The sequence below is a fragment of the Cucumis melo genome, chromosome 11, assembly GCF_025177605.1.
Source record: "Cucumis melo cultivar AY chromosome 11, USDA_Cmelo_AY_1.0, whole genome shotgun sequence".
In the NCBI taxonomy this organism is placed as follows: Eukaryota; Viridiplantae; Streptophyta; class Magnoliopsida; order Cucurbitales; family Cucurbitaceae; genus Cucumis; species Cucumis melo.
The window spans coordinates 22,471,154-22,481,596 of record NC_066867.1 but is presented as its reverse complement, the minus strand read 5'-3'; the positions used below and the strand labels follow the sequence as shown (position 1 = coordinate 22,481,596).

At 29.3% G+C, this 10,443-nt stretch overlaps 1 protein-coding gene across 1 annotated transcript; it reads left to right on the top strand.

The window, feature by feature from the left end:
* Positions 1–1,208: 1,208 nt before the first annotated feature.
* On the top strand, positions 1,209–6,397 carry LOC103504406 (protein trichome birefringence-like 39). The gene is made up of 5 exons (XM_051091668.1): positions 1,209–1,712; positions 1,806–1,977; positions 5,426–5,601; positions 5,693–5,851; positions 5,927–6,397. Exons 1-5 carry the CDS (start codon positions 1,396–1,398, stop codon positions 6,216–6,218), a joined length of 1,116 nt encoding a protein of 371 aa, XP_050947625.1. The 5' UTR covers positions 1,209–1,395; the 3' UTR covers positions 6,219–6,397.
* Positions 6,398–10,443: the final 4,046 nt, after the last annotated feature.

Sequence of the window (10,443 nt, the reverse complement as noted above, 5' to 3'; positions counted from 1 at the left end):
AGTTACTCAAATTTAAACGACGTAAAAAAAGAGAAAAATGAAGAAATATGATGGAAGGAAATCACAGCAAAAAAAAAGGAAAAGAAGAGAAATACGATAGAAATATTAAATGATGTAAAAAAATAATCAGAAAAGAAGAAAGAAAGACGATGGAAAGAAATCGCAGCATAAAAAAAGAAAGAGGAAAAGAAGAAATACAATGGAAAGAAATTGCAGAAAAAAAGAAAAAAAAGAAGAAAGATGATGAAAGAAATCGTAGGAGGAAGACAATGAAAGGAATTGCAGGAGAAAAACGATGAAAGAAATCGCGATGAAGAGAGGAAAGATAGAAGGGTAAATTTGGAATATTTAAAAAATTACTAACTTTATAAACTTTGTTACACGGACCGTAAATAGTTTGGTGTTTGTTATGTTTATGAAAATTTTCCTTTTAAAAACTAAGGGTGTTCAAGAACTAGGGGTGTTCAAAAAAACCGGTAACGCGACCAACCCGGATTACTCAACTCAAACCGTAAGGGTTGGGTTGGGTTAGAAAATTAGAGAATAAAAGGCTGAGCCGGGTTGTGCAAGTTAGGGATAGGATTGACCCGGCCCAACCTGATTATATATACATATATAGATATATATATACCTAAAACCTAAAAGTAAACCTTATTTTGAATGAATATTCTATACTTAGAATTTGAATGTATCACACATATATGTATATTTGTCTCATTATACATTGAATAACAATTTGTTCACCTTGCATATTGAAAAATAATATGAAAATTTGTTTAAATAAATTATGGAGATGAAAAAGAAAAAAACCCGCCAACCCAACCCGACCAAACCCGAAATTTTTGGGTTGGGTTGGGTTGACCCTTACATATTGAACCGATAGTGTTGATTTTTACAACCCGAATACTTTGAGTTGGTCCACAATTTTCATTCAACTCGACTTATGTACACTCCTATTAAGAATTGTGACTATTTTAGAAATTTGAAGGACTAAAAGAAATATAAGTTTTTAAAATTTATTAACAATATGTATACCAAAAAGACAGTTTTTTCTATTTTCTTTAGAAGAGGGAAAAGAAAGAAAAAAGAAAAAAAAAAAAGAAAAAAGAAAAAGAAAAGATCCAATGGGCAAGCAATTTTTTTTTTCTTTTTTTTGTGTAGTTGAAAGTAGGTGTTCCCCTCCCTGTGCTATTGGGATTATATAAAGCAGATGTTTAAGACAAGATTTCCCCCACCACTTTCTTCACTCCTTTTTACTCCAAAAAGGAAATTCTTTTAATAATTAAAAATATAAATAAAAACCACCCTGCCCCTGCCCCTGCCCCTGCCTGTAGTAAGTAAGGTGCAGCAGCAGGAGCAACATCAGCTGCAGGAGGAGAAGGGGATCGGAACCCAATGAAACAAATGGGTTTCTGTTTCTCATTAGCATTACTACCATCTCCTCCCACCTTTCTACTTCTACTTCTTCTCTTCCTCGGTCATTTCCACCGTACAAATGCTCAATTTTCCAACAATAACAACACCCTTTCCTCCCTCGCTGCCCGAAAATGCAACCTCTACCAGGGCAAATGGGTTTTCGACTCTTCTTACCCTCTCTACGACTCTTCCACTTGCCCCTTTGTAGATCCACAGTTTAATTGCCAAAAGTACGGCCGTCCTGACAAGTCCTACCTCAAATATCGCTGGCAGCCCTTCGCCTGTGGAATTCCCAGGTAATAACACCACATCACACATTATGTTCTTCCAGAAACATAGGAAAACAGAGGATTACTTGATTAATTAATTTGATTATACTCTTTTTGCAGGTTTAATGGGTTGAATTTTTTGGAGAAATGGAGAGGGAAGAAGATAATGTTTGTGGGAGATTCATTGAGCTTAAACCAATGGGAATCATTGGCTTGTATGATTCATGCTTCCGTTCCTAATTCCAAGACCTCGTTTGTTAGAAGAGAGGGTCTTTCTTCTGTTACTTTTCAGGTAACCTAACCTAGACTATAAAAATTTAAATATATATACATATATATATTAAAAATAAAAAAAATAAATAAATACTCCTCTTTTTTCTTCAATTTTTTGTGTTTTCTTTTGTATATATAAAATTGTTCACTTTGAATTTATTTTTAATTTTTAATTTATATATATATATATGTATGTATGTATATATATATATATGTATGTATGTATATATATATGTATGTATGTATGTATGTACACATATATATCATCTTTCTTGCGTTTTGGTAGCACTGATCAAGAGTCTGTGTGTTCGAAATGACTGTATAATAATGATGCTTGTAAATCCAGAAAGGAGAAATGTTTTGGAATACCTCACAAGTACATATAAACCTATTTTATTTATTTATTTATATTTTAAAACAATGTCATTGTTCATATATTTATTGTTTAATAATTGGAAACAGAAGATCTTTTTAGTACAGTTAATTTTTATTTCATATCTAGGTTTTGAAGTTCAATTTCTCACTTAAATTTTAAATTCTATAATTTAATTCTCATTTTTGTCCTAAGTATTGAAAGATCAAAAATGACAAATGTAATAAAATATTTATAAAATATAGTAAAATTTGAGATTCTATCTAAAATAGATATTAACAGACATTTAGTTTATTTACTATGGTTAAAAATGTTCCTACTTTTATCATTTAGTTTTAGATTGGTTTAAAAAGAATTAGAATCATTATATTTTCCTATTTTTCATCGTTTAAATTTTTAATTTCATAAATATTTTAACAAATTAACCGTCATGAATATATAGTTTTTAAAAATGAATCAAATTGATGAAAAACTATAAAATAGTAATATTTTTATAATTAAATACTAAATTAAAATATAACCAAAGCTTAAGAAGGAATATTTATGAATGTAGAAAGTCAAAATCTAAGGAATAACCAGTAATTGTCTTTCCAATAAAAGTATTGTGAAACACAAAAAAATGGTTTTCAAGTTTAATGAATTTTCTTTGGAAACAACAAAAATGTTTATATATATAACAGATTGTAAAAAGAGTACTCGAATCTAAGCCCAAATCTTGATCTTGGCCTTTTCCTTTCGTTAGAATATCAAAATTCTTAAAGTAAATCAATTTCTAAAATGGAAATGTGATCAATTACATGGGATTACAACTAATTATTGCTTTTTCCCACAAGAAAAATAAAAGTGCTTTTAGTACAATTTGTATGTAGTCTTAATATTTGAGTGTTGTTTCTTCTAATTAATTTTAAATTAAAAATTTCTTTTTTCTTTTTTAATTTTCAATGGTAGTTTTTTATTTGACTCTAGATCTAAAGATTTCATACTTTTATCCTTGAGACTAAGCAAATATTAGGTAATGCTAATTTCATTTAAATAGACAAAAAGTTAAGGAAAACTAATTTATTTAATAGATTTTAACTAATGACTAAATGTGGTTTTTAGTAAAAATTTTAAAGGTGTGATCGTAAAATTTTGAAGTCTAGGAACCAATAATCTCAAAGTTGAATACCACAGACAAAGTTTAGAAAAAGAAAAAAAAAGGAATTCGTAGGTAAAATAAAAAATTAAAAGAGAAAAAAAGAAGTTTATGAAACGGAATTTAGGGTAATTTTATATTTGAAAATAAAATGAATTGATGAAAAAAATAAAATAAATAGGGATTCACTTTTTTGAATTTTTTGTACTGGTGAGGGTAGAGAATGAGGAAGTGAAAGTGGAGCGTGATTGGCGGTTCCTAACATGTGACCCTCTTCAATCGTATTTTATGTTTTCTCAACCAATTTTCTAAATACATTTTAGGACCCCTCTGGCCTCCAATATATTTAATGTTTTTTTTTTAAAATAAAAAAAAAAGTTTAAATACTTTTAAATTAATAAGTTTATTCAAGTAGTGTTTAGTTTATTTACAAATAAGTAAAAATTAAATCTATACTGAATTTGTTCAAATCACCGACCAAGAAAATATTAAATAAATTTATTTAGAAAGTAAGATTAAGTATTAGCATTGGTTTATTAGGAATAATTAGTGACATTATTGTTTTGTTATGGTCCCCTTTGATGCCCACAAAAGTAGCTAGTGTATGTTTATATGGTCTAAAATCAATTGTCTTTATTATTCTGCCTATATAAACAAAAAGTATGCTTTTAGGGTAAATAATAAATAAATGAACCACCCCTTTTGAACACAATAACCAAAGCCATGCCCAATACTTAATTCCCTAAAAATATAATGAATAAAATAAAAAAAAAAAAAAAGCCAATTGTTTTAATTGGTCTGCAAAAATCCTAACTAACCTAATTGGTTTCAACCCATTCCTTGGAGGTTTTTTTTATTATTTTCACATGCTTCAATTCTTAGGCCAACCCCTACTGCTTATTTACTCTCTTTCTTTTTTTTCCTTTTTTTTTTTTTAATTTTAGTAGCTACTACTTATTACGTGGTCAAAGGTTAGATTATGGGATCAATCAATTAACATGTTTATTTCACTTTTTATACATCAAAAAGCTTTCCTTTATATTTTCAACTCTATTCCACTTTTAGTAGTTAACTTACTCTTTTAGTCTCTAATCTTGTTTCACTCCATAGCTATTTCTTACTTTCCCCAGACACTGTTTCAAAAATTCTTTATTATTTTATATTCATTTTTATTATTATTATTATTATTATTATTTTTTGTTATAGTACTTATCATTTCTTTATCAAACTAAAATATTATACACACCAAACATATATTATTATAAGTCAAACTAAAATAATTTACTCCTCAAACATAAACTCTTATAACTTAAGACTATAGTAACTTCAAAATCATCCTTTAATTTTTTTTAGAGTCTACTCCTATTTCAGTTTTTATACCGTACTAACTACAAGTTTTATGTTCGTTGGTATTTAATAGATTTTGACCTATTTGATGTTTCTAAAATCCAAAGATATTCTAGACAATTTATTGTTATGGTCCTATTAAAGATTAAATTTTTATATCCATTCGACTGGCTTCTTTTTTTTTTTTTTTTTTTTTTTTAAAAAAAGAAGTGTTCGAATATATCATATATATATATATATATATATATATATATATATATATATATATAATTATCTAACATATAGGATATATTAAAAAAATCAAAAACTTCTAGCACTAAATTGAAAGTACAGTTAAAATTATAAGTCTCAACGTTAACAGATTGATTAATTTGAAAAGATTTCAGTATGTGTTAAAATCTTACTAGGCACAAAATTAAATTAAATGTACTTTAAGGATTAACAAAATAAAAATAACAAACTTATAATTAAATGAAAATAAAAACAAAGACATTTTCAAATTGAAACTATTTTGCAAAATCTAATCCCGGTCTATATTTTGGTTTGTCACAAGACTTATCAAATATTAATCTAACGAAAATTGTAATCGAATGGAAGTGCTTTTAATTGCAGGATTACGGAGTAGAGCTATGGCTATACAGAACCCCGTACCTAGTGGACATGGTGAACGAGAAGATCGGCACAGTTCTAAAACTTGACTCTATAAAGAGCGGAAACGCATGGAGAGGAATGGACATGCTCATCTTCAACACTTGGCATTGGTGGACTCACACCGGAAGTTCTCAACCGTAAGCAAATTTCTTCAACTCCTAACCTCTCTGTTTCTCCCTGTTTTTGTCCTTTCTTCAATCCTTACAATTTCAACAAAACACGAACCAGATGGGATTACATTCAAGACGGAAACAGAGTCGTGAAAGACATGAATCGTTACGTAGCCTATTACAAAGGACTCACTACATGGGCTAGATGGGTTAATCTCAACGTCGATCCTTCCAGAACCACCGTCTTCTTCCTCGGAATCTCCCCCACCCATTACATGTAAGTCAATTCCTTGAATTTTGTGATTTGAATCAAGATTGTTGCAATGGGGTTTGATGGAAATTTTGGTTTCAGTGGCAGAGACTGGAGCCAGCCTACAAAATCATGCTCCGGTGAAACAGAGCCTTACTTCGGAGGGAGGTATCCGGCCGGAACGCCTATGGCTTGGGTGGTTGTTAATAAGGTTCTGAGGAGGATTAAGAAGCCGGTGGTGTTTCTGGATGTGACCACTTTGTCCCAGTATCGGAAGGACGGTCATCCGTCGGCGTACAGCGGGGAACACTCCGGTACCGATTGTAGTCATTGGTGTCTTCCTGGGTTGCCGGATACTTGGAATGAGCTGTTGTATGCACATCTCTTTGGATGAGAGTTTGTTTAACAGATTCACAGATTTGCCTTTGTTTCTTTTTTTTTTTTTTTTTTTTTTTTTTTTTTTTTTTAAATTTTATTTTAATGAGTAGGGAAGAAGGAAGAATAAGGATTATAAATTAATTTGGTGTCCATTAATTTAATTTGTAATTGTAAATTGAATTGTTGTTTGTTTTATTTTGGAAGGGTATAGCTCAAGATTAGGTTTGAGTTTTAAGAATAAATTGGATTGGGGGATTTACATAGGGAGGAAGTGTTAAAGTTTTTAAGTTTTGTTAGGTTAATAGTAGGAATGCTCCACACCAATGGAAAAAAAAAACTGCACAAACAAAGTATAATTGTTCATTTACGGAGTTAAAATACAATTAGAATTACTGACAATTTGAGAAGTGTTGGAAGAAAACATAAACGAAACCTTGAAGAATAAAAAAGAAAAAAGAATGGGATTGGTATTACAATTTGATTGAAACATAAATTTTGAATTATATTACTATCACAAACACATTCCTCCAAACATGTCATAACATTAATAATTATTCTAATTGTAAAATAATCACAATACTCTAACACTTCTAAATAAACTAGGGTCTTAAAAATTAACTGAAATTCTCTTGAATTTGAAACTGAAATACAATACATGATCTAAACAAAGTTTTATAATACATAAAATTTACTGAGTCTTTAACTAAAAAGTGTTCGAATGATCGTGAAAAGTGTAACTTAAGAACAGTGGTTTCAAGTGAGATAATTGTACGACCACCTTGGACACCCGTCTAACCTTGTTAAGATTATTTATTTGGTTGTGGCTTGTTGGGTTTGTTATTCATTCCTCATTCTACTCACCAATATGGAAGAAGATATGTTGTGGGCGTGGGCTTCTCCTTATATTTCTTTGGCATTTTCTTTTAAGTTTTGCTTTTTGCTTTTTGATTTATATTAGGGTGAATATCATGTAAAAGGTTAATTTACGTAAATATAACAAAATTTTAAAACATTTATAGTCCTTGTAACAAAACATAAAAGCTTTCTTTTTTTATAATTTCTAGTTTGTCATTGGATATTGAAGACTATTCGTCACTTCTCTTTTTACTTCTTCTTTGCCATTTGTTCAGTTTTCTTCTAGATTTCTTCATCTCCTCTTCCAAATTTTCTTTTTTCTATTTTTAAACGATTTATTTGTTTGTCTAAATCTTCTATTTCATCTTCTTCATCTTCACCACTTTTGATTAGATTCTATGAAAACACTTCATCTTCCTCATATATATTTGAGAATATCAAAATCGTTTAAATATCATTTTGACATGATCTAAACAATTGTTTACCGTTGTCAACATGATCGTTTAAATTTCAAGCATTTTTTTCATTGTTTAAAATGAACTACATGATCATGTTGACATTATCTAAATGATCGCTTACTATAGTTTATATCGTCGTTTAGCATGATCAACACAATCGTTTGATTTGAAAATTTTAAAGATTATTTACATTATACTATACGATCACCTACCATAATCAACACAGATGTTCAACTTTGAAGCTTTTTTCCTCGTTAAAAAGAACTACACGATTGTGTATCATGACCTAAATACCTAAACGTTAATAGATCATTCATTTAGATTATAATAAATGATCGTTTAGAAAAAGATTACTCGCATGCGCGTGGCCGATTAATTGCATGTTGATCGAGACATTTTTGGTATTTTTCATTCTGGATTTGTGAACAATTTTGAAAACAAAAAAATTATATATATATATATATATATATATATATATATATATATATATATATATATATATATATATATATATATATATTCGAAAAAACTCCTATTTCAAAATTAGAAAAATAACAAAAAAATTTCTAGGATCAATAATTACTAATTATCAAAAGAATAAAAACACCCTGTGGAAACTAAAAACTCATCGGTCTAAAGATAACTAATCTAAATTTCAAATCTTAACAGATTCTATTAACTATCTAAAAATCTATTAATTTTAAATGATTAATTTTTCAAATCTAAAATACAAAACCTGGAAAATCAAGATTCTATTAATTTTTAAAAATCAATATAGTTTTAACTTTTTTAGCTTAAAAACATAAACAAAAAAATTTAGCATAAAAAATACAAAATTACGGATACTTTGTTTTCAAAATAATAATTGTCCCACAAATATATTATGGGTAATTTTAGAAATATATTGTTTTTAAAAATTATTGACAAAAATAGAGTAGGTCGAGAAGAAGTGGCAAAAATAGTGTAGTTAGGCAAAATACTACTACTAATCTCGGTGTTCTAAATTTTAATTGAATTGAGAGAAATTGTTTTTGTACTAAAGATGTAAGTTATCAAGAGTTTTAATTTCAAATAAGTGTATGTTTTTGTTTTCTTTTGAAACTCATATTATAATTATTAGGATCTAATTTTTTAGTAAAAAAATTACCGTACTTTTAAAAAAGTTAAGAAATTTAAGTAATTAATTATCAATGTCTTATACATTTTAAATTGAAATTAACAAGAATTCAAAATTAATTTACAAACTTTCAATTATCTTCATCACCCTCTACGACATCATCGCCTTGCCGCCATCGTCTACGTTGCATGCATCTACGATCTGTATTGGCAACATTGAGTTGTCGGGTCTGTTATATAATTTGTTCTATAACTCCCGTGATTATCACGTATGTTTTCCAAAGCTTCTATATCGTGTTCCACGGAGAAAGCTTGTACTTCGTCAACAAAATGATAATGAAAGATTGCAAGTAAATACAAATCAAATTAATGTTTTTTTTTATTATTAAATGTATAAAATAAAGCATATTAAATCCTTACCATGCAATGATAGAAAACGCCCTCTTGGGTGATGAAGCGTCTGGTAAGAGAAAATAGTTTTCTGATACCGTCTATTGGCTTGTGGTGGGTGCTTCAACCCGAAAATTATATTGCAAATTTCACATCCTGATATGTTCTGCATGAATCCGACGCCAATCTTGATCATGCTTACCTCTCAAATCTGTTTGATGCAGGCTCGAATTTGTGAAACTAATCATTGGTGGCATTTACAATATATTAAATTGTCTCAACACGCGATCTGGTTGATGCTTCTCGACCAGATGAAAATAAATCAATGGACCCATATAAGTCCACACCGTTTGACCACTACGATATCTAAGAGGAAGCGATGCAATAATGTTGAGCGTGTACGGTGTCCAATTCATCTGTTGAAGCCAACTACAACCAAAATTAAGAGAAATTTATCAAACAAACAATAACAACAACATAATAAAAATTAAATAAACTTAAATAAATATATCTAACTAAAATGACGAGTTGAAGATAAATGGAGATGGAGTTGAAGAGAATGAAAATATAGTGGAAGAAGAATGTGGTGGATAAAATGGAGTTTAATATAATGAAAATAAAGTGGAAGAAAGGGGCGGAGAAAATAGAGTTTAAGATGAAGTATAGAAAGAAGAGAAGAGGAGAAAGAAAGGAGATGGGATTTGGCCGAGAGAAGAGAAGGGAAGGGGAAATTTGTTTGCAGAATGAGGTAGAATGGAAGAAATCTAGAATTTTTAATTTGGCAGTCAACGTTACTATTGACTGCCATTTGGTACTTCATGTACGAAAGTCTGTACCCGGTACACGACTCCAGTCACAAGTCGTGGACGTAGTCAGTTGTCGTGGATTGAAGGGATGAAAACCTTTTACAGCGGAAGAATTACAAAACCCAACTTTAATTGGAACCTTAAAAATACCAATACATTGGCAAAAAATACAAAAAACAATTTTTATAGTTAAACATGCTTTGAAGAAAAATACAGAGAAGAAAACTTACGCTCGTTAATGACTCTGAATCTACCAATCACCAATTTGGGCACCACCGCTTGGAAACCTTCCTATTCTCTGATTGAGATGGTTTGTGGGAACCAAAATTGAAATAAGGGAATTTTTCTTAGAGAGAAAATTTGTTCAAAGAGAACGGGATAACAATTCAATCTTTGCAGAACTCTCCCCTCTGATTTTCGTTACGCAAAAAATTCCCTCTTCTTCCGACTGAAGAAGAGGGAAGTTAGAGAGAATAAATGGTAACGTGGGAAAACCACCCACGTTCCTTATTAATTTAATAAATAAATATTAAATCATATTTAATTAATATTTCATTTAAATCATATTTAAATAAATATCTCTTACATAACCTATAGTTTTAATTTAATTAAATCA

What these genes read in the sequence shown, in the direction of transcription:
- LOC103504406 (XM_051091668.1), top strand. Translation starts at nt 1,396, where the DNA reads ATGAAACAAATGGGTTTCTGTTTCTCATTAGCATTACTACCATCTCCT. An exon ending in TTCGCCTGTGGAATTCCCAG is followed by an intron (nt 1,713 to 1,805) that starts GTAATAACACCA and finishes CTCTTTTTGCAG; the next exon opens with GTTTAATGGGTTGAATTTTT. An exon ending in CACACCGGAAGTTCTCAACC is followed by an intron (nt 5,602 to 5,692) that starts GTAAGCAAATTT and finishes AACACGAACCAG; the next exon opens with ATGGGATTACATTCAAGACG.